At 42.2% G+C, this 25,219-nt stretch overlaps 1 protein-coding gene across 10 annotated transcripts in view; it reads left to right on the top strand.

Moving 5' to 3' along the window:
• chd9 (chromodomain helicase DNA binding protein 9) overlaps nt 1-25,219 on the top strand; it is a 278,889-nt gene that overhangs the window by 180,396 nt on the left and 73,274 nt on the right. For all 10 annotated transcript variants that reach the window (XM_085991433.1, XM_085991432.1, XM_085991439.1 and 7 more), the window contains 4 exons: nt 1,513-1,723; nt 19,821-20,016; nt 21,982-22,149; nt 24,205-24,384. In XM_085991433.1, coding sequence (XP_085847559.1) covers nt 1,513-1,723; nt 19,821-20,016; nt 21,982-22,149; nt 24,205-24,384 — 755 coding nt within the window. The remainder of the gene's footprint in view (nt 1-1,512; nt 1,724-19,820; nt 20,017-21,981; nt 22,150-24,204; nt 24,385-25,219) is intronic.

The following is a 25,219-nucleotide window of genomic DNA, read 5'->3' as shown; positions in this document are numbered from 1 at the left end:
GTTCATTGGAATGTAATGGAAAGGTAGCATCGTGGTTATGATACTGGACTAGTAATCCAGAGGCCTGGACTAATGATCTGGAGACATCAGCTGGGGAATTTAAATTCAGTTGATTAAATAAATCTGGAATAAAAAGCTAGTATCAGCAATGGTGACCATGAAACTACTGGATTGTCGTAAAAACCCATCTGATTTACTAATGTCCTTTAGGGAAGGAAATCTGCTGTCCTTACCTGGTCTGGCCTATATGTGACTCCAAACCCACAGCAATGTGGTTGACTCTTAACTGCAAGCAACTCAGTTGTATAGGGATGGGCAATAAATGCTGGGCTTGCCAGTGATGCCCACATCCCGTAAACTAATTAAAAAAATGTATTAAACTGCAAATTATTTTATGTAGCATGTTAATGACATTAACATAGAAATATTACAATAAGCTTAGACCTTCCAGGTTTCGGCTATTCGGCCATTCTATAAAGGCTATTTAACTTCTGTGTGTCCAAATTAAATAAATCTGTTTATTACAGTAAGATTGCAATTTGTTTTTTTTCAACCATTAGACTTCACTGCTTTTAATGATCTTAAATATGGTTAGCTTCTTGCACCCAACTCAAACCTATAATATTAGATTCTAAAACTCTGTCCAAACTTGAAGAGTTGCAATACTTAAGCAACAGCTGTAATTTTGTATCTGTAAAATGATCATCTCAAATATTCACAAGCCAATCTCCAATCAGCATTTTTAAGGAAATGTGCAGGCTGATGCATGCTTTGCTAAACTTTAGAGTGGAATTAGAACCTTGGCTGTTGACCAAACAATATTTGAAATTTATGGTACTGATTCGATTCCTATGCCAAATGTATTCATAATCTGTAAGTTTGCCATTTTCAATTTTAAAGGCCAAGGTCTTATTTAAAAAGTGCTTGGGCAACCTTTATGTTTGTAAATGCACAACACATGACATGCTGCTTATATGCACTCTCATCAGAGTCATGGTTGTCCTAACTCCACAGACAAGCAAAAAGTTTGCTAGACATTGTTTCATAAAATCACAGAAATTACAGCACAGAAAGAGCCCACCTGGCCCATTGCACCTGTGTTGGTTGCTTTTAATCAAGTCAGTGTGCTTGTAAGAACTGAACCCTTCATACAATTAAATTAGTGATTTCCCCCACCCCTAAAGTTTCTATAAATTGTCAATTCTCATGACTTTGGAGTTATTCCTCTCTTCAGTGTTAAATGTTGATGTTTTTGTTAATATGCCATCTCAGAGTCTTGCTAGCTGCATCGTTATAGCATGTAATCTAAAACTAATATTCTGTTACAATTTGATATTTAAATATTGTAACTTCAGATGCCCCCCTTTGGCATCTGAGCAACTGGGTTATATAATATAAAGTAATGTTGATTTGATTTAAACGAGAGTTTTATATCCCTGGATGCAGGTTATTTATACAGCAATGTAATCAAAAGCATGGAACCAGGATTATAAATGTTCTCTTTGGTATTAGGTGCTGAAGAAAAGATTCTAGGAGAGTTCAGAGAGATGCACAGTCCGGTTGCTCCAGTCTTTCATCTACAAGCAATGATCCAGTCAGCTGGTAAACTAGTCTTAATTGACAAGCTGCTTCCAAAGATGAAAGCTGGGGGTCACAAAGTTCTTATCTTCTCCCAGATGGTGCGCTGCCTGGACATACTTGAGGACTATCTTATTCAAAAAAGGTACAGGTTATGGTGTACAAATTACTTAATTTTAAGAAATCCCATTTGTTTACACAACTGAAACGATATAATGCTGTATTTTAATTATGTTTAATCATAAACCTAAATAGATATATTAAAAATCTTGTGCAGTGCACATATTTCCTGTGCACAAACCTTACTACTTGTTATGATTTTTGGTCACACACTTCAGTCAGCATTTACCATTTTAAGTTACTGTGTCAACTGTCACAATATAGTTGCTAGCTCTGGCCACCAGGTGGCTGTGTAGAGTGCTTTGCTGAAGTCTCTTCCCATCTGTCTCTGTCTCCATCTTGTTTTATACAATAAACTTGTATCCATCTACTAACTGTGGACAATGCCATGGGAATGTTCTTAGCTATGTTAAAAAAAAAATCAAAGAATTTTCCAACAGAACTTAAGAACCTACTCAAACATGGCAGCATGTAAGTCTGAAAATGTTAATTAAACTGTTTAGTATAAATTTAAATATTGGTAATCTATATTTGGATAAAATATTTTAAATACTTTATTTTTAGTAAGAACTTTTAATTTACATGTTCAGTAGTGCTTTGGGGAAGGAGTTCTATATTATGCTAAAGAAACTGAATCCAGTTGCATTTTTTGAGTAAGGCACTGCATACTGTAATAACATAGAAACATAGAAGATAAGAGCAGGAGTAGGCCATTCGGCCCCTCTAGCCTGCTCTGCCATTCAATGTGATCATGGCTGATCATCCAAATTCAGTACCCGGTCCCTGCTTTCTCCCCATACCCCTTGATCCCTTTAGCCTTGAGAAATATATCCAACTCCTTCTTGAATATATTTAATGAATTGGCCTCTACTGCCTTCTGTGGTAGAGAATTCCACAGGTTCACCACTCTCTGGATAGTAGTAAAATTCAAATACAAATATTTGTATCCCTCAACATATTAAGACATCGCATAGGAAGTGTTGACGATGATTTCATATCAATTTTATAAGAGGAGTCAATATATTCAGTGACTTCCTGTGCAACATTCTGCTTGTACAATATATGTGTTTCCCATGTTAATTCATTGAAAATGAAAATCGGTGTTTTTTTAAGTAGTGAGAATTTTAATCTGATATGGGAGTCTCCTTTTCTGAGCAAAGGTGACTACTTTGAAGTCCTGTTGCAGCCATCATGGTGCCAACGTGGTTGCTTTATAGAATGATGCCACAGAAAAGCCATTATTAGGTGCAGGCTTATGTGGTTAGAGGCTAACACAGCTGCAGAATATTTTTTTGTTTATTGCTGCTGGCTCAAGGAAAGTGGCTCTGGTTCAGTTTTTATCCGTCATATATAATCTGTATGTCACATGTGCGAGGTAAGCTTTTTTAAACCACGTTGACAAATTTATTATTTTTTGTATTAAGTGCTATTAAAAGCGGTACATCTTAATTATATAGGGCACTTTGGGCTAAATTAGATAACCTCTGGCAGTAATAGATTTTTCTCTATGCTGATAAAGACCAAGGCCTAGAAATTCAGTGGGCTGCGCCACCCATTAGTGCCTAAAGAGGGCACTTAGTGGGTTTTACGCCACTGGCCACGCCTCCCGCTAAATTTAGCGGGACGCTAATGGCGGCGCTAGCCGTTAGTGCTGCGCCGCTACCGATGACGTCATCGGTGTGCGCAGCACCCCGCTACTGCCCTGATCTCGAAATTTGGTAGCGCCCCCTGCTTTCAGGGGGGCTTACCTGCGGCGGTGGAGGCGCGGGGCGGCCATTTTTTTTGCTGGCCGCCTGCCAGCACCTCTTCGCACCCCCCCCCCCCCCCCCCCGCGTTGTGCCGGCTGTGTCCCAGGAGCCCGGCACTTCTCGGTGCCGGGCTCTTTTGCTGGCACTCGCGATCGCCGATCGTGCTGCAGCAGGCCCCTCCCCTTTAAGAAGGGGAGGAAGGCCTGCAGTACCGCAGCGTGCCGTGCCACAGCGTGTAGTGCTGCGGCACGTTGCGCTGCGATTTTCAGTTGCAGCACCCCAAGAGGGATGCGGGGCGCCTCAAGTAGCGCTGCGCTTCCGTCTGGGGCGCTGAAACGGAATTTCCAGCAGGCTTTCGTGACTCCTTCCGGGGTGGTACTTCCGGCGCCCTGGCAAGACTTGGGGCGCCAGTGAATTTCTAGGCCCAAGAGTCTTTGTTTTGCTGGACTGCTGCCTGTTGCTAACAATACAGACACGGTTGCAAACTTGAAAGAATTTAGATTACTTGTCACCAGGTTAGCATATTAAGGTTTGAAACTCTGCCAACCAAAAGCTTTTTTAAGCTGATACTGCTTTCTCTCGTAGTTGGTTGCGCAGAAACTGAAATTTTAAGATGAGCCGATGATTTCTAAGAATCAAAATTCTCAAGGAAGTTTTATATATAGCAAAAGCACTGGAATAATGCAGATTTTAAAAACTTTCTATTTTTCGCAAAAGAACTTTCAAGGCATCTTGGCTGTTGACAACAACAACTTGTATTTATATAGCACCTTTAACACAGTAAAACATCTCGAGGCGCTTCACAGGAGTATTTTAAGACAACAAATTTGACACCGATCCACATAAGGATAAATTAGGGCAGGTGACCAAAAGCTTGGTCAAAGAGGTAGGTTTTAAGGAGTGTCTTAAAGGAGGAAAGAGAGAAGAGTTAAGAGTTTTAGGCAGGGAATTCCAGAGCTTGGAGCCTAGGCAACTGAAGGCACGACCACCAAAGGTTGAGCGATTAAAATCAGGGATGCTCAAGAGGGCAGAATTAGAGGAGTGCAGATATCTCTGGTGTGGGGGGAGGTTATGGGGCTGAAGGAGATTACAGAAATAGGAAGGGGTGAGGCCACGGAGGGATTTGAAAACAAGGATGAGAATTTTGAAATCGAGGTGCTGCTTAACCGGGAGCCAATGTAGGTCAGCGAGCACATGGGTGATGGGCGAATGGGACTTGGTGCGGGTTAGGACACAGGCAGCCGAGTTTTAGATGACCTCACGTTTACGTCGGGTGGAATGTGGGAGGCCAGCCAGGAGAGCATTGGAATAGTAAAGTCTAGAGGTAACAAAAGGCATGGATGAGGGTTTCAGCAGCGGATGAGCTGAGGCAAGGGCGGAGACGGGCAAAGTTATGGAGGTGGAAGTAGGCGGTCTCTTGAAGGTTTATTTTCTTCAATACTTGTCGCAAAACCTGTGTGTATGCATTAAATAGCTCCATTTTGGATGAGACAATAAAACAAGGTCCCATCTGCCTGTTCAGATGGACATAAAAGATTCCATGGCACTATCTGAAGAGCAGAGGAGTTCTGCCATTGTCTTGGCTGGCATTTATCCCTCAACCAGCACTACCAAAACAGGTGAAAGGGTAATTTAGTTGATTGCTGTTTATTGGGCCCATGCCTGCATAACAACAGTGACTACACTTCAAAAGTAATTCATTGGCTGGAACATTCTGAAGATGTGAATTTGATATAAATGCAAATTATTTTTTTCTATTGAGCATTCCTGTCACTGTATTTGTGAAATCACCAGGATTTGGAAGTAAAATAGGTTGTAGAGTTAGACTGATGATGAGTTTTACTTCATTTAAGCAAATTACACTGACATTCCCATATTTAGAATTTTACTGAAATTTACCATTTTGATCATTAGCTTGATTGTGTGTGAATTGCAGCCCACTTATTTTCTGTAACTTAAAAAGCTGTTTTCAATTTGTTTATGTATGCATCGTTGAGGTTTTTTTGTTAACCATGCAGTAACCAGGGAGCGAGCCCACACCCTCCATATTAGAGCAATCAACATCCACAGGGAAGTATGAGGAGTTGCATCAATAACCATTTAGAGTGTATTAGATTGTAAGCCTGATTCTGGAGGCATTGTCAGGTGCAGAATTCAGCTCTTGGCTATGGCTGCAAACAACATTCTTGTGCACTTTTTATAATGCTTGGAGTGTGTAATGATTTTTATTTCCACTACAACAAAATTATCCTTTTTGATGGTGTCAAAAGAGCAACATGGGCTGGAAATTACTTTGGATGATAGTGTATGAAAATCTGGGACCTTCATTTGACACTCCGCACTCCACTATTTTAACACAGTAGTAACCTATTTACTTTTATTTTATCCTGTTTTAAGTTATATTAAAGTCATATTTAAAATATATTTAACCCTACCAAAAGTTTGGGCTTGAAAGACAGAATTGTAATAGACTTCAAAATGCACAAAATAAAAGGTCAAAAATCAAAACTTTCTCGAGTGAGAGCATGCCCCCTGACTTCCCCCTAGAAAATAAATTTCACATCTTCAGCACTCTCATCCCACTTTAGTAATTTCTGAATCCACCACTGTTGTAAACTGCCCTTTTGTGTACTTAGATTTTTTTTCCTCTGCAATAAAGATGATTATTGAATATACCTACAGCTTAAGTTATGGACAGACCATGTCACACTGCACTTTCAGTGCAAGTCCTCACCTTCACATGTCATACAGCATTGTTTCTGAGCTGTTGGCTGTTTTGGGGCAGTGTCAACGCTTTGAAGTTGTTGGTTGGCTTTTACTTGTTTTCTCGGTTAACATGCATGTTAATTGAATACAGTCCAACTTTAGCCAAGAAAAGGAATATAGTATGTTACAACAAGAAGTTCACTCAAGTCAACGGACTGAGCTAATGTTTTAATCTTTTGTCACAAGTTGGTGCCGCACAGGCTTGCGCATTTAATTTCCTAACCTGATTAGTGTCCCATCTCTGTCGAGCTCTGTAGAGAAATTGGGAATGGTGAATGGGTGCTTTCCATTGGATGGGAAATCAGAGTATTACTCTTAGGATTTTGTGCATTTCTTGAGGTGGATATCAGGAATGGCATAGCAGTAGTCTTTGTATGATCCTCCCCCCCCCTCTAGCTGGAGAATAGTATGTGGAGTTTGTTTGGTGGTGGGGGGGGGGGGGGGAGGAAAGGAGATTTTTTAAAGAGCTTGTTGAAATGCAGCTGAGCATTATTTTGTTAGCTGCTTTTGTTCGCTCGGTGTAGCGGAATTATAAATGCATTCTTTATAAATGCACATGCAATTTCACACAGAAGAAATCTTTCCCATTTTCCAAGCCTGTAATCTAAGAATTTAATGATGAAAACTACAGAATACAACTACAATTGACTTTTACAAAATGGTTCCTGAGATTGCAGTAAATCCAATTATAAGTGTTATACATCAAAGCTCTCCTGATGACATGACACCACAGACTTGATTACATTGCACTGTACATTTTCTGAGCTATCGACACACCACGGTCTTGTGGTGTCATTTGCTGCACCTCGCGTTGTTATTGAAGAGTAGTCAGTAATGTTAGTATGCAGCATTTTCCCAGCCTTGAGAACAGTATAAACATTGTCATATGGTTGAATTAAACAGTAAAAACTTACTCACAGTGACGACACCTGCACAAATATTTTTGTGAGCAATTATTTACATGGTTCACTGGGCTGAATGACCTACGCCTGTTCCTATGTTCTGCATCCAAATAATTGTTTTAGGACTGTGTATTGCGAAGAAAATTCGAGGAAAATAATGATCCAGGATAATTATCAAATAAGGGCTTCACTAGACATCCTTTAATCTTTTGTGGACTGATTTGGGCACCCAGCTGATTGTACATTTTTAACGCTTTGCAGCCAGTACATAACGTACTTGTTTATTCACACACTTTCAAAGAATTGTCAAGCTGTAGCCTTTTCTATGTGACATTTGTTTAAAACTCTTAATTGGAGCAGACTGAAGAGCAGCCACCTGGCATTCTCACTGAAGTTGGCTTGTCAGAATTAACTGGGAAATTGATGACTATGTGGACACGCACAGCTGCTGAACTCTCCTTCAGTATAGTGAGGTCTGTCAAGACGGGTATCTTGTAAATGCAGGATATTTAGGCTCTACTGTAAGTGAAAATGGTTGGTGTTTACTGGCGTATTGCCAGTGCTGTATCTTTAGGACTGAAACAAAACCATTTTGGTGAGAAATTTAATTTGGAGTTTAGAGGAAGGCCATTGCTGCCACATTTTGGTTGCATTGCGGTTTGACAACTTAACAAATAGCGTGACTTAGAGTTTCTGTCTTCACATACACTATCTGACTGGTTATGTTTTTGGTTAGTGGCAAAGAAAAGCCTTAAATATAGATCAGGGTTTGTTCTTTGAGCCAAACCAAAAATGGGTGAAGAAAGCGAACTAGTTTATTGAAATGTATTGTCGTCGGATTGCCTTGTGCTGTGGGCTTACTTAACATGTTGTGTGAGGGTTCAATTTTTCTCTTTGTGCTCAATATTTACAGTAATGGCATCCTGACTTATCATGTCTTCACTTCTTCTCATTTCAAGCTTGGTGGTGTCTTGAACTGTGGGTCCTTGGCCTTCTATCTTTGCTTCTCTAGAAAAAAGTTCTAAAACAGATTTATACGTGTTTAGTTTTTTCAAATACTTACAAGACTGTGTCAAACGCAGTGTACAGAGAACCTTCCCCCTGCCCCTTGTGTTTATTTGTGATTGTTTATTTGGAAGTAGTATTGAAGGATGCCAATAACTTGTGAAAGTTTACTTTGTTCCTGATCATTGGCATGCTTCCATCAGGGACTGAGGTGAGCTCTCCCCTTCATTTAAATTCTACCACAATTTGCACATTTTACCTGCTGACTGCTGGATTCACGATTCCTTGCATTTCTTTTCCCTTTTATCCTATTCCTCTATTTTCTATTTCTCCTCTTGCCATCATTGCTGTCCCTCTTGGTCTGTTCACCTGTCTTATTTGTTTCTCAATCATTTCTACGTCCACTGTTTTCTGCCTCCTCTAAAACGTCCTTTCATTTCAGTGCTGTGCATAGTTTTAAAAGTGAAGCATAAAAGCGCTTCAATTCTAAGCTGATGACTATTGACAATTTTCCATTGATTCTTCCATTTGTGCCATTTTACCTGTTGGCACTCAGGGTTCGACTTTCAGTTATACCCATGCAGAGGGCAACTAGCATTATGCCTTATCAATATACACATTGAGTTTTGTGCTGAAATGTGTATTAGCATTCATTACTGTTCACTGAAACACTCAAAATGTGGCGTTTCAAATACAGTAGTTTTATTAATGATACTGCACAAACCTGTAGTGTTGCTGACACTTTATATATTTATATATGAGTAACGTAGATACACTCATTGTATAGAATTCAATCTGCTGTAAAAGAGCCCGGCCTGACACTAGGTCAAGTCTGTTGGTAATTGTGTACCCCAGTCTAAGTGTGTCTCACAGTGCAAGTGCAGAAAGACAGTAATATTGGAAAACGCAGCATTGCTTTTAGGAACAATAGGAAAGAATGCCCCTTTAGGTTCTTAGAAAGTTTGGAGGGGAGAGGAGGGAAGGTAGGGAACCGGCAAAAGTTCATAGATGGACTTCATGCCTTTTTTGTCAATTGGAAAAAATCATTTTAAAATTTAAAAAAAAGCTTTTTTTTTTTAAAAATAAGAGTTTGCCCAAAAGCTGTGTGTGTGTGTCCACAATGCCACCTGGGTTGGAGTCTGCCCTCTGAGGTAAGTAGAAATTGGGCTCCCTACCTTGGAGACCAAGCATGGAAGACTTGATCAGAGGAAAGTTAAATCAGTAAAAATATGTTTGTGTGATGAGAAAAACAGAAAACTTTGTGACAGAGTAGGTGTGATGCTTACAGGAAGTGCCATGCGTACAAGCTTGTGAGAAGTAACAGTTTGAATGTGACCAGCTCTCAAAATAATTTGAATATGACCATTTCCTGCAGAAATAATTAAAGTTGAAATGTCACTTCCCTGATTGTGAGACAGGCGAGCTTGTAATCAATTTGCTTTGGTACTTAAACCCATGAGAAATGTGTAGTTAGTGGAAATTAAATTTGTATCTGATGGTTGTGCACAATTATGATGGGCTGTTTAATCAGTAAGAAATAAATGATTAATTGCAGCTTGGTGATGTCTTGTTTGTAGTAATTATAGAGTGATTAATCAGAGCAGAAAATAAAGGGAGAACCACAATTACCAAGATTTCTAATTCCTACCCTCAACAAGCGAAAACACGTTCAAGACAAATATATTTTTTAATTTGATTTCTCTTATCAATATAGTTGTTTCCCATTTGTAAATTAGAGGCTAAACCAATTGAGTTTAATGATTTACTGACCTATAGCTGTCTGTTTAGATGTGCATGTGTTAGTAATTTTTTTTGGGGGTGGGAGGGGGGGGGTGGGGTGAAGCTCAAGCTCATAAAAACTGATTTCAGTGTTCGAAACCAAACTGGCAGATGGGATAAGTAGGGAATGTTTAGCCGAGTCCCTCTGTGCACAGTGTTTATATAAAGGGACCTGTTCTTTAAAATTGGCTTGTGTACATATTGTATACCGAGACCCTGCCATTCGCTATTTATATCATGATTCAGGTCAAGTTACTGGGGGTAAATTTAAAAAGAACAATTTTGACTAGTGGCTCAGTCATGTGTACAGTATATTGTTGTATAATCTGCTGCAGCAGAGTGGCTGTAAACATCTTATTCATTGGAGCAGATGCACAGCGGGTTTTGTATCATATGTTGCACCAATGCAGAATCTAATATAATGGTAACCATGTCAGATCTATTGCAGTATAACATTACTCCGTCAGAACCAACTTCTTAAACCTTAATTTTAACGTTTAAAAGGGACCCAATGCATTTGGTAGACTGCCTTTAGCATCGGTGCAAGTGTTTTCCATTTCACAGTGATACTAAAATTGCAGTATAAATTTGGGATTGGACACTATTTGACTGCATATCGAAATGATGTGAGGCTTCCTGGACGGGTGTGCAACTCCACTGCTGTGTTAAGCTGAGTTTAAGAAGTGCTCCGGATATCTATCCCCTTAGACACTTTAAATCTACCAAGAATTAATTTAAATGTCACCCACTCTCCAAACATTTGCAGAGCTTTCTCCTGGGCAAGGACCAGACAGTGTAAAACAAAAAGACTTGCATTTATATAGTGCCTTTCATGGCCTCGGGACGTCCCAAAGCGCTTTACAGCCAATAATGTGTTTTTTTGAAGTGTAGTCACTGTTGAATTGTAGAAAACGCGGTCGCCAATTGTACACAGCAAGGTCCCACAAACAGCAATGTGCTAATGCCCAGATGATCTGTTTTTAGGTATTGGTTGAGGGATAAATATTGGGCAGGATCACAATCACAGAATCACAGAAACCCCACAGTGCAGATAGAGGCCATTTCGGCCCATCGAGCCTGCACCGACACATATCCCACCCGATCCCCGTAACCCCTACACCAACACATATCCCACCCTATCCCTGTAACCCCACGTATTTAATCCCCCTAACACTAAGGGTCAATTTATCATAGCCAATCAACCTAACCCGCACATCTTTGGACTGTGGGAGGAAACCGGAGCACCCGGAGAAAACCCACGCAAACACGTGGGGAGAAATTCCCAGCTCTTCTTGGAAATAGTGAAAGAAAGGAAAGATTTGCATTTATATAGCGCCTTTCATGACCACTGGATGTCTCAAAGCGCTTTACAGCCGATGAAGCACTTTTTGAAGTGTAGTCACTGTTGTAATGTAGGAAACGCGGCAGCCAATTTAACAGCAATGTGATGATGACCAGATAATCTGCTTTTGTTATGTTGATTGAGGGATAAGTATTGGCCCGGACACCGGGGATAACTCCCCTGCTCCTCTTCGAAATAGTGCCAGAGGAACCTTTACATTCACGAGAGAGAGTAGACGGGGCCTCGGTTTAACGCCTTGTCCAAAAGACGGCACTTCAGACAGTACAGCACTCCCTCAGTACTGCACTGAAGTGTCAGCCTAGATTTTTGTGCTCAAGTCTCTGGAGTGGGACTTGAACCCACAACCTTCTGATTCAGGCGAGGGTGCTACCAACTGAGCCATAGCTGACAAATGGGTGCTGCCTGGTTGGGAACCCTACTGTAGCTATCAGTTTGACACCAGTATTAAATGCAGCATGTTTCTAATGTTTCAAAAAAGCAAATTGTTGCATCAGTTTTCTTTAAATAATCCAGATTTCATCGGTTTGGGGCACAGCTGGAGCTCTACACACCTTTCAATGTTTATGTGCAGAGTTCTGCTTTCCCTGACCAGAGAACTGGGTACTGTGCCTTTCCAGCACTCAACCATCATGACATGGTGTCAAAATAGTGCCTGTTCTTGGGCAGTTCCTCTGAACCAAGGATGGCTTGCTTCCACATTAAAAATGAGTTCTCAGGTGACTGATTAGTCCAATGCGGGACCTACAGTCTCTGTCACAGGTGGGGCAGACGATGGTTGAAGGGGTGGGGTGCTTGGGTTGACGTGCGCTTCTTGCGCTTGGCTTACGCATGCTCCCAGCGAAGAGACTTGAGGTATTCGGCGCCTTCCCGGATGCTTCTCCTCCACTTTGTAGGGTCTTGGGCCAGGGATTCCCAGGTGTCGGCGGGGATGTTGCACTTTTTCAAGGAGGCTTTGAGGGTGTCCTTGAAGTGTTTCGTCTGCCCACCTGGGGCTCTCTTGCCATGTTGGAGCTCCAAGTAGAGCGCTTGTTTTGGGAGTCTCGTATCGGGCATGCGGACGATGTGACCTGTCCATCGGAGCTGATCGAGCGTGGTCAAAGCTTCGATGCTGGCCTGAGCGAGAACACTGATGTTGGTGCGCCTATCCTGCCAATGGATTTGCAGGATCTTGCAGAGGCAGCGTTGGTGGTACCTCTCCAGTGCTTTGAGGTGTCTGCTGTATATGGTCCATGTCTCGGAGGCATACAGGAGGGCAAGTATTACTGCTGCTCTGTAGACCATGAGCTTGGTGCAGGGTTTGCAGTCCTGGTCTTCAAACACTCTCTTCCTCAGGCGACCTAAGGCTGCACTGGCACACTGAAGGCGGTGTTGGATTTGGTCATCAATGTCTGCCCTTGTTGACGGTAGGCTCCTGAGGTATGGAAAGTGGTCCACGTTGTCTAAGGTCTTGTAGTGGATTTTGATCAGTTTAACAACAAAGGATTCCAAATATATCAAGTTGTCAGTTCTGAAAGAGCCAATGTGGAAGGTACCAAGCAAAAGCTAAGCAATTTACTGGGTGGGAAAGAAGGAAGGAAATCAGCAAACAAGTCACGATTTGTCAGTTTCTCTAAACTTTCTGTTGGCTGATTACAGGATTACATAGCATAAGCTTGGATTCATTTTGCCTGCCTTGCAGTCAGCCATAGAGTTATACAGCACAGAAAAAGAGGCCCTTCGGCCAATCGTGTCCGAGCCGGCCATCAAGCCCTGTCTATTCTAATCCCATTTTCCAGCACTTGGTCTGTAGCCTTGTATGCTATGGCGTTTCAAGTGCTCATCTAAATGCTTCTTGAATGTTGAGGGTTCCTGCCTTTACCACCCTTTCAGGCAGTGAGTTCCAGATTCCAATCACCCTCTGGGTGAAAAAGTTTTTCCTCAAATCCCCTCTAAACCTCCTGCCCCTTATCTTGAAACTATGCCCCCTGGTTATTGACCCCTCTACTAAGGGGAAAAGTTCCTGTCTATCTACCCAATCTATGCCCCTCATAATTTTGTACACCTCATTCAGGTCCCCCCTCAGCCTTCTCTGCTTTAAGGAAAACAACCCCAGCCTGTCCAGTCTCTCTTCATAGCTGAAGCGCTCCAGCCCAGGTAACATCCTGGTGAATCTCCAATGCAATCACATCCTTCCTATAGTGTGGCGACCAGAACTGCACACAGTATTCCAGCTGTGGCCTAACTAGCGTTTTGTACAGCTCCATCATAACCTCCCTGCTCTTGCCTTCATTAGCCAAGGCATAGAATATAAGTATCCCATATGCCATTTTAACCACCTTATCTACCTGTCCTGCTGCCTTCAGGGATCTATGTACATGCACACCAAGGTCCCTCTGATCCTCTGTCCTTCCTAGGGTCCTACCATTCATTGTGTATTCCCTTGCCTTGTTAGTCCTCCCAAAATGCATCACCTCACACTTTTCAGGGTTAAATTCCATTTGCCACTGTTCTGCCCATCTAACCATCCCGTCTATATCGTCCTGTAGCCTGAGGCTTCCCTCCTCGCTATTTACCACTCCACCAATTTTCGTGTCATCTGCGAACTTACTGATCATACCTCCTACATTCATATCTAAATCATTAATGTACACTACAAACAGCAAAGGACCCAACACCGATCCCTGCGGTACACCACTGGACACAGGCTTCCAGTCACAAAAACAACCTTCGACCATCACCCTCTGCCTCCTGCCACTAAGCCAATTTTGGATCCAATGTGTCAAATTGCCCTGGATCCCATGGGCTCTTACCTTCTTGACCAGTCTCCCATGTGGGACTTTGTCAAAAGCCTTACTGAAGTCCATGTAGACTACATCAACTGCACTACCCTCATCCACACACCTAGTCACCCCCTCTCCAAATTCAATCAAATTGGTTAGACATGATCTCCCCCTGACAAAGCCGTGCTGACTATCCTTGATTAATCCTTGCCTCTTCAAGTGGAGACTAATTCTGTCCCTCAGAATTTTTTCCAATTTCCCTACCACTGATGTTAGGCTCATTGGCCTGTAATTCCCTGGTTTATCCCTACTACCCTTCTTGAATAATGGTACTATGTTAGCTGTCCTCCAGTCCTCTGGCACCTCCCCTGTGGCCAGAGAGGTTCTGAAAATTTGTGTCGGAGCCCCTGCAATCTCCTCCCTTGTCTCACACAGCAGCCTGGGATACATCATGTTTGGGCCTGGGGATTTATCCACTTTTACGCCCGCTAAAACCGCTAGTACCGCCTTCCTCTCAATAATAATTTGTTCAAGTATATCTCAATCCCCTGCCTGATATATCTGTGCCTCCATAGTGAACACAGATGCAAAATATTCATTTAAAACCTCACCTACATCTTCCGGCTCTACACAAAGATTGCCATTTTGGTCCCTAATGGGCCCTACTCTTTCCCTGGTTATCCTCTTGCCCTTAATATACTTCTAAAACACCTTGGGATTTTCCTTTTATTTTGCCCACCAGTGTTTTTTTCATGCCTGTCTTCGCGCTCCTAATTTCTTTTTTAAGTACCCCCCTGCACTTTCTATACTCCTAGGGCTTCCACTGTTTTTAGTCCTTTGTATCTGCCAAAAGCCTCCCTTTTTTTCAGAATCCATTCTTGTATATCCCTTGACATCCAGGGTTCCTTGGACTTGTTGGTCCCACCCTTGACCTTTATAGGAACATGTTGGCGTTGTACTCTCTCTCTTTCCTTTCTGAAAGACTCCCACCGCTCTGATGTGGATTTTCCTACAAGTATCTGATCCCAGTCCACTTTAGCCAGATCCTGCCTTATCATATTAAAATCGGCCTTCCCCCCCCAATTTAGAACCTTTATTTCCGGTCCATCTTTGTCCTTTTCCATGACTACCTTAAATCTCACCGAATTATGGTCAGTGTCACCAAAATGCTCTCCGACTGACACTTCCACCACTTGCCCGGGTACATTCCCTAGAATTAGGTCCAGTACCACCCCCTCTCTTGTAGGACTTTCTACATGCTGGCTCAAAAAGCTCTCCTGGATGCACTTTAAGAATTCCGCACCCTCTAAGCCTTTCACACTCTGACTATCCCAGTTAATATTGGGGAAGTTGAAATCCCCTACTATTATTACCCTATTATTTTTACACTTCTCTGAGATTTGCCTACATATCTGTTCCTCTATCTCCCCCTGACTGTTTGGGGGCTTATACTACACTCCAGCAAAATGCTTGCCCCCTTTTTGTTTTTAAGTTCTACCCATATGGCCTCATTAGAGGAACCTGCTAAGATATCATCCCTCCTTACAGCAGTAATTGACTGCTTGATTAATATTGCGACACCCCCCTCTGTCTCGCCTGAAGATTCTATACCAGCTGCCAGTCCTGCCCCTCCCTCAACCATGTCTCTGTAATAGCAACAATATCATACTCCCATGTGTTCATCAACACCTTCAATTCATCTGCCTTACTCGCAAGACTCCTTGCATTAAAATAAATGCCATCCAGCCTTGCCATACTCCGTAGTGCCGTTACATATTTGCTCTGCCTTCCAGGCTGACTTGTTTTTTCCTCTGTATTTAGCTGTGCATCACCCCCTACTATAGCTCCATTCCGTATCCCATCCCCCTGCCAAGTTAGTTTAACCCCCCCCCCCCCCGTACTAGCAAACCTCCCCGCAAGGATGTTGGTCCCGTTCCGGTTCAGGTGAAACCCGTCCGACTTGTACAGGTCCCACCTTCCCCCAGAAGCAGACCCAGTGATCCAGGAATCTAAAGCCCTCCCTCCTGTACCAACTCTTTAGCCACACATTCATCTGCCCTATTCTCCTATTCCTATAATCACTAGCACGTGGCACCGGGAGTAATCCAGAGATTACAATCTTTGAGGTCCTGCTTTTTAATCTGCTACCTAGCTCCCTAAATTCTTATTGCAGGACCTCATCCCTCTTTCTACGCATGTCGTTGGTACCAATGTGAACCACGACCTCGTTCGCCCTCCCCCTTCAGAATGCCCTGCAGCTGTTCAGTGACATCCTTGACCCTGGCACCAGGGAGGCAACATACCATCCTGGAGTCATGTCTGCGGCCACAGAAACGTCTATCTGTTCCCGTTACAATAGAATCCCCTATCACTATTGCTCTCCCACTCTTTTTCCTCCCCTGCTGTGCAGTTGAGCCACTCGTAGTGCCACGGACTTGGCTCTTGCTGCATTCCCCTGAGAAACCATCTCCTCCAGCAGTATACAAAACGGAAAATCTGTCGGAGAGGGAGATGGACCCAGGGGACTCCTGCACTACCTTCCTAGTTCTTTTACTCTGTCTGGCGGTCACCCATTTCCTGTCTGCCTGTGCACTCTTTACCTGCGGTGTGACCACCTCGTTAAACGTGCTATCCACGAAGATCTCAGCTTCGCGGATGCTCCACAGTGACTCCAGCTCCAGAACGCGGATTTCGAGCAGCTGCAGCGAGAGACACTTCCTGCACGTGTTCGCCCTGGACACCGAAAGTGTCCCTGACTTCCCACATAGCACAGGAGGAGCACTCCACAGTGCCGTTCTGCCCTGCCATGTCCTACCCTTAATTTACTCCCTTTAAATTAAAGAATATTAAATACACTAGGGACCTTACTTCCCTTTAAACACTATTTACTCTAAACTAGAGACCTTACTTTTACTTTAATGACTGGACTGTAGAAATACTCACCAATCAGCTTCTTCCCTGGTTGTGACGTCACTTTAGCGGTTTTGCAGTTGTTGTTTGACTGCTCCCACTCTCAGACTCTTTCCTTGGTGTACCGTAAGAACCAATTCCTACAGGGTGACAAGTTAGGAAAAACAAAGGCGAAGCAAGGGAGCTCCTCCTTCCACTCCTCACCTAACTCTCAAACCACACTCAGTGCAAAATCGCACTTCAAAGCCTGTTTTATAGGCCCTGAAACAAAGGAGACTTGTTGAGCCCAGCTACAGGAGAACCAGTTTAATCTAGTTTCCCTAATTAATTGCCTTCAGCTGCTCTGAATTGTCGGCCTTGTATATCCCTTTATAACCCTGCTTAAAGCTGGGAAATTTAGATTTTAAACAGTAGACAGTCACAGTAAATGTGGAGAAAGACACACAGGCTGCGAGATTCTCAGCAGCTCAGTTCTGCTCGGTGCTGTGTAAACGGGCTGCTCCACACCCTGGCTGCTCGGGGGGGATGCCAGTGCGGAGGGCCCAGTGCAGAAGGCCCAGGGTGGAAGACCCAGAGGAGAGTGTCCTAGGCGGGAGGCCCAGCCCGGAGGACCCGAGGTGGGGGGGCCCAGGGTGGAGCGGCTTCTCGGCAAAAGCGGAGTCGGGAGATGCTGTGGGTGAGCATGCTGCACCGTTTCTAAGGTTGAAGAACGGTCTCGGACACGAATGAGTTCCAGTGGCCCCATCTGTGTTCCGTCTGGTGGCAGCTGTGAGGCTTTGGTTCAGTGATGGGATCGGGTTTGTGCGCCGCCATTTTGGTGGAGGAAAGACAGACTGTTTCCATCTATAGTATGGCGCTTGAGCAGCCATAAGATGGGAAAAGAGAACGGAATAAAAGTGAAAAAGGAAGATAAAAGACAAAACAAAGTAATATCAGCAAAGAATAATGAATGTCTTGATGGCTGGGTCCTGTGAGTGATAACAGCAAGAAGGAGGAAATTTGAGTAGTCGTTTTCTTTTACGGGATTTGAGAAAGTGGCCGGCTTCTTTTCTGTGGAAAAGTTGAAGACTGTGGACAAGGATCATGACATTATATGGTTAGATGACATCAAGTGAAAATAAGGAGTTATTAGAGTGCCAATAGGATTGGCGTAGAACTGGTATTTACTTGTTTTGTTGAAGAAGTTTCGGGTTTCTGGTTAAAAGTGGTCTACTTGAAGCTTTAATTGATTTCTGATATGGTTATGGGACTTTGTATATTGTGGTGTTATTTAGTGTTAAAGCCTTTAATGTACGAACGATCGAACGCTCAAGTGAATGCACGCATGCGGACACAAATGATACGCACGCATACACAATGGAACTTGCGTTCGACCGAATGAAGGGCCCTCTCTCCCCAGGATGAAAGTTGGCATCCTACTGGGTGAGTGTGAGGCCTGCCTGGACGGATGAACGAACGCATGCAGGTAGACAAATGACACGCACGCAAACATGCACAATGGAATTTACGCTTGAGCGAACGAACGGAGGAATGAATGACCGAATGATTGAGCGATGCCAGTAGGACTGGCGCGTACGGGTTCTTGGGTTATTAAATAGTGGCAGTTTGTACTGTAAATATTATTGATTTACCTGTAAAAATTTATTATTGTATTTATATTGTTGACCATAAAGCTGTTTTTGAGGCTTTATTTTTTTTTATTGTGGTCAATGAATGTAATGGATTTACTATGTAATTGATGAATTGTATAAGTACTGTTGTACTTGAATGTTAAAATAATAAAAAAAACAGTAAATGTGAAACAAACAAAAGTCCTCTTGAGTTCATGACACAGACATTGAGAGGTTCAGCTCCTTGTTGAGACATTTATGATGATAGCACTGTTGTGCTGTTGATGGTCATTGGACATGCTTGAAGATTTTGGACAACTTAAAAATATATCAATGATTTATAATGGTTCTCTGTTCCATATTATTGGTGTTCCTGTTAACAATGGTTGAAAACTTCAGCTATAATGGCCTGGAACTTGTGGTCCTGATGAAGGTGAACTGGCAGTGTTTGCTGTCATTTCACCTTTGAAACTGACCACAACTTCAGGATTTAGCGCATGCGCAGCCTAATGCGGAAATCCTGAAGTTGCGGTCTGTCATTCACTGATTCTCCACGGGCTGCACTATGGACCCCCCCCCCCAAACCCAGTGCCGGCAGTCAGTGTAATCTGTCAAATCATGGAAACTGACAAAAACTTTGGCTCTGGCGCGGTAATACTGCTGTTAAATACCCTTTTGGATTAGGTGTAACTGGGGGTTTAACAGCATATTGACTGCTAAACAAAGGGCACAGCCCTGAAAAACACATTTTAATTTTGTGCAGTGTTAAATTTATCCAGTTTTAATAAAAAAAATTTAAGAAACTTTTTAAAAAAAAAAAGAACTTTTTTAAAAAGATTGTTCATCTTTATTTCAGATTTGCCTTTTCCCCATGTGAGAGCCCCAATCTTTGTTTTGCATTTTTAACATTTTTAAAGTTAGAATCAAAGGCACTTACCCACTTCCAGGTTCGCTGTCTGTGAGAATTCTGTATTTTGATTGGCTGCTTAGACAGCTTGTTGACATCACAGCAGCTTGCGTTAGGGATTCCCCATTAACTTGCATTGATTTCAATTACATGGCGGAAAAGCCCAACTTCTCAGCACATAGATCTTTGTGGGAAGCTTACTTTGAGGCCAGCGGCGAACGCAAATTATGGGCCAGTGAGACCCAAGGCAGTGCAATTGAAAGTTTTGCATTAATAAAAACCAAATATGGGCATGTATGGAAGAAGTATATTTATTAAGAACCAAATGAAAACCGCATTAATTATTTTATTGTGTGTAACATTTTATTTACAGGTACCCATATGAGCGTATTGATGGGAGAGTTCGGGGTAACTTGCGACAAGCAGCAATTGACCGATTTAGCAAGCCTGACTCTGACCGGTTTGTGTTCTTACTGTGTACAAGAGCTGGTGGTTTAGGCATTAATCTAACAGCAGCAGATACTTGTATCATTTTTGATTCAGACTGGAATCCTCAAAATGACCTTCAGGTAAGTAAAAAAGAGAAACTGAATTTTAGATATGGATTGAGTAGAGTTTTGTAATTTGGTCCCATTAGAGGAAATAGACTTGGATATATTTTGTTAGTATAAAAGTGAACTTTTTCTTGCTTAATTATATAAAATAATCATTACGAACTAGAATTAAGGGAAAGTTTGTTAATCCATGGTATATTCTAACAAAAACAACGAATACCTCATTGTTTTAAAAAAAAACTACTTTTATCCAAACAATATGATAAATCTTATTTATTTCCATTACCCATTTTAATAATCCATAGCCACTGTAATAAATTAACTAGCAAGTACTGTATGAAATTGCTCTCCTTAAAACACTATAGCCTATATATTGTTGTTGGTGTCCTACTCATAGTCATTCGTAGTTTTGTGAGACAAAAAAAACCTCTTGGTTTACTCATGATTTTGCTGTTTTCAGTCTATGGACTATATCCCCAACTTAGTGAAATGGGAGAAGCACATGGCTCCCTAATGAGCTATGTACTGGAATTAGGAGACAGTGGAGCACTGAAACAGCACTGGGAAGACAAAGCAAGCGGTTTAGTGAGTAAAATTGAGTGTTGGAGTGAGAAAAGAGTTTGCCAGGTTGCAAATCCTGCTGCAAAGTGTCGGAGTGGAAGCACACAACTTATAGAGCTGATGCCCCTTCCCTGAAACACCTGGTGAACCAGGGCTGGGAGGAGGTAGCTGAAAGCAAACAGCACTGGTCAGCCACCACATTCCAGATGCAGCATACTCGCATGCAAGGCGATACACATCCCAAGAAGGTCTGGAGCCACTCCAATCCCAACAGGCTTCAGTGAAACCATAGGAACTGGAGTAGGCCATTTAGCCAGATTATGGCTGATCTGTATCTTGACTCCATTTACCTGCCTTTGCTCCATATGCCTAGATACCCTTACCTAACAAAAGTCTATCGATCTCAGTCTGGAAAATTTCAATTGATCCAGCATCCCCATAGCCTTTTGAGGGAGAGAGTTCCAGATTTCCGCCACCCTTTATGTGAATAAGTGCTTCATGGTTTCATTACGAAATGACTTGGCTCTAATTTTAAGATTGTGTCTACTTGTTCTGGATCCTGCCACCAGAGAAAATAGTTTCTCTGTATCTACCCTATCGAATACCTTAAATCATTTTAAACACCTCAATTAGATCACCTCTCAAACTTCTAAATTTAATGAATAGCAAGCCAAGTTTAGGCAACCCGCCCTCATAAAGGGTACGGTAGCATAGTGGTTATCAAAATTATGTTGCTCCCCTCTTTACTACACTGGATGATGCTTGAATTGAACAGATTATGTGACCAGTAAGGCTAAAATGTTGTCGCTGTAAATTAAACTCCTTTGAGAATGTGAGGAGGAGCAGACATGTCACTATTTAAGATGGATATTCAGGCTTTTAATCTCATGGTGATTTAGCTGATTTCAACAGGGGCATTGGTGAGGCACTATAATTATCCTTGTTTAGGAAGGGGAAAATCAGCAAAGGCACCACACTTGTGCCACTGACCTATGTTGGAAAGTCTGCCTGTGTTGATGTTGGTGAAGATTGGATCGGGCTTGGTTGTATTGTCTCCCACAGTCAAATAACTTAACTGCCTAAGATCAAATGTTAAAATAGGCCACTTGGGTGAAATTATCAGAAGATGTTTGTGCCTTCAGAGCCATGCAAAGCAAAAGCAGTCTAAAGTTGAAAATAGGCTTTCACTTTTAAACAATTCCGTAAAATAATACAACATTGATTATCTAGTCAAGGGCCTGTGTTCACCCCTTGGAAGTCTTTTGTGAATTTGTCCCTTGGATATTTTAGGTCACTGCACTGGAAGTAGGCATGTGGCATGTTGATATAATAACAAATATGTGTTGAGTTCCCTCATTTCATGGCTTAATGTTTAAAATTTGTGGTGTACAGTAGCAATAGTAAATGTTTTGTTTGAAGGCTCAAGCTCGATGTCACAGGATTGGTCAGAACAAAGCTGTGAAAGTTTACAGGTTAATAACTCGGAACTCGTATGAACGGGAGATGTTTGACAAGGCCAGTCTGAAGCTGGGACTCGATAAAGCTGTGCTGCAGAGTATGAATGGACGGGAAAACAGTGTTGGTGGGGTATGTAGTGAAAATATTGATTCTTATCACTTGTATGCACAATGTTATATGATGTCCTAAGCTATTTACAGCACAGTGACTGGTCACATTAATGATACAGTGCATCAATTATATTCTGGAAAATTGAATCTAATCTGTGTTCACCACAAATAACAGCGTACTCCACTTGTCAGTATCAATGTATATGTACGTTACAAAATGCAGGTTAAAAAAAAAACTCCATATAAAATTCAGACGCATGTACAACTTGAGTTTGAGAAATTGTTCAGCTTTTACTGTTTGTCTTTTATTTTGTGAATTGCAATAGTATTAAAATCATTTTCCAATCAAGCTAGACAAACTGCTCTATTTTTTGATTGATAAGAGGTGTATTTTCCCCCACTGTTCCATTGAAACATAACCTACAACACCAAACGAGACAATTGCATTCCAACTGGTTGGTCCCATGTATTAAACTTGTTTTAAAAATAACTATTTTTGCAGCCCCCCCCCCCCCCCCCGTTTTCTCCCTGTCCTGTCTCTACCCCCTAGAAGCATTGTCTCCTTCCTGGGATACAGTTCCGTGGGCGCTGGGCAGCCACTGGTACTTCAGCCAGCTGGATATTCTCACAGCTGAGTTCAGCCCTGACCGCACCAGATGTACGAACACGTGCATTTATTGATGGTGATTTGGGGGGAGAGAAACCTAGGGTTTTAAGCAGGAGAGTAAGGCGGATGGGGTTTAAGGTGAGAATTTGACATCTTGGAGCTAGGCAGCTGAATGCATGGCTGCCCTTGATGGGGCGAAGGGTGACAAGATGCCAGATTCAGAGCAACAGAGTTCGGCAGGGGAGGATGTAGGGCTGGCAGAAGTTACAAAGATAGGGAAAGGTGAGGCCATAAAGGGATTTAAACACAAGGATGAGTGTTGACATCTAGGAGCCAATGTAATTCATCGAAGAGAGTGGATAATGGGAGGCCGGCCAGGAGGGCATTGATATAGTCGAGTCCAGAGCTGGTGCAGAGGTGCAGGCAGGTGATGCTACAGAGGTGGAAGTAGGCCGCCATTGTGGAGAGGATATGAGGACAGAACTCAGTTTGGGGTTGAATAGGATGGCGAGGTTGAAAAGGATGGCGAGGTTGAAAACAGTCTGGTTCAGCCTGAGACACTGGCCGGAGCGAGATGGAATTGGTGGCAAGGGTATGTATGGAGTTTGTGGTGGGTGCCGAAGATGACGACTTTGGTCTTCCCAATGTTTAGCTGGAGGAAGTTACAGCTCCTCATCCACAGGCATATGGTCAGCTACCATAATTGTGCTGACAACACCCAGCTCTACCTGTATATCACCCCTCAATCCCTCTACAGTTTCTGTTTTGTTAGACTGCTTGTCTGACATCCATAAGATGGCTCTATGTCTGCAGATGATGTCGCCAAGGGGCAATATATAAATGAACAAGAGGAGGGGCCAAAGTCAACTAAGTCAATACAGTCAGGTGAACAAATACAGTCTGTATGTCTCAACTACACACTGAAAAAGCTCAAGGAGCCGTGAGGGAAGCCAAGTCGACTTCTAAGCATTCACAAAGGAGGCTCACTTGTGATTTGGCCTAGGACTAATTTAGTCCTGCCATTAAAATATGTACTGAATTTGGCCAACTCTCAACAAAATCTCTCTCTCTCTCTAGAGAGAGAGAGAGAGAGAGAGAGAGAGAGAGAGAGAGAGAGATTTAGCAGCTGCTGTTAAAAATAATCAACAGAAAAGTAACCCAGCTTGAAAATAGTTCTAGACCACTAGGTCTATCCCAACATTAATATGCCATATTTTTCTTTCACATCTGTGAAAAGACTGTTTAGGAATAACCAGACCATTGACTTGTGTAGTACCAGTAGATCAGATCTATACATTGAGTTTAGTACAAACAATTTGATCCCTAATCACATAGCTAACTTTTAAAAGTAATGTTTACCTTTTAGGAGATCTCACGATGACCATCAGCACATTATTATAGATAGGCACTTTAAAAAAATTTGCTATTCCAAGAGAATAAATCTTTTTAAAATCTATAATTGTGTAGATGCAGCAAATGTCCAAGAAAGAAATTGAAGACCTGCTTCGCAGAGGTGCTTACGGTGCAATAATGGACGAAGAAGATGAGGGTTCTAAATTTTGTGAGGAGGACATTGATCAGATTCTCATGAGACGTACAAAAACCATTACTATTGAATCTGAAGGAAGAGGTTCGACGTTTGCAAAGGTAACTTAAATGAGTATCGGAGCATGTAGTCCTACAGAATTACATTGCTGTCACATTGTGTATGGGCAGAACTGTGAAAAGAAAGCAGATCTCGGGCTGGGCTAGGTTGTTAGTCTCAATAACTGTAGTTCTCAATAACTAGTTCTAAAGACTAGGCTTAATTAAGTGATGCATGTTTTTGTGCAGGGTGACGAAGTGGGGACTATCCTTCATATTTCTGCAGCATTTTCTCAATGCTCAGTAAATGAATGGCAAACCAGTTTAGATTTTCATATTTCTTGCAATCAGTTTTGTTTAAAAAAAATCAAATGGAACTTTTTCCTGCATTTGTTTGACTACCACGTTGAAATGCTGTGGTTAAATACCTTGTATATTAAATCCCATAAACTTTATATTGGAAAGAATATTTAAAATGTATTTTCCCCTAGAATTAAAAAATACAGTTTCTTTGGCTTAGATTTTTTTATTGCTAGCTGATAGTCATAGAGTTATACAGCACAGAAAGAGGCCCTTCGGCCCATCGTGTCTGCGCCGTCCATCAAGCCCTGTCCAATCTAATCCCATTTTCCAGCATTTGGTCCATAGCCTTGTATGCAATGGCATTTCAAGTGCTCATCCAAATGCTTCTTGAATGTTGAGGGTTCCTGCCACTACCACCCTTTCAGGCAGTGAGTTCCAGACTCCAACCACCCTCTGGGTGAAAAAGTTCCTCCTCAAATCCCCTCTAAACCTCCTGCCCCTTACCTTGAATCTATGCCCCCTTGTTATTGAACCCCCTACTAAGGGGAAAAGTTCCTCTTTATCTACCCTATCTATGCCCCTCATCATTTTGTAC

This window comes from Somniosus microcephalus, chromosome 6, assembly GCF_052327205.1.
Source record: "Somniosus microcephalus isolate GS21.2 chromosome 6, FLI_Smic_1.0, whole genome shotgun sequence".
Classification (NCBI taxonomy): Eukaryota; Metazoa; Chordata; class Chondrichthyes; order Squaliformes; family Somniosidae; genus Somniosus; species Somniosus microcephalus.
The sequence above is the reverse complement of the archived record's forward strand: the minus strand, read 5'-3'. Positions and strand labels throughout refer to the sequence as shown.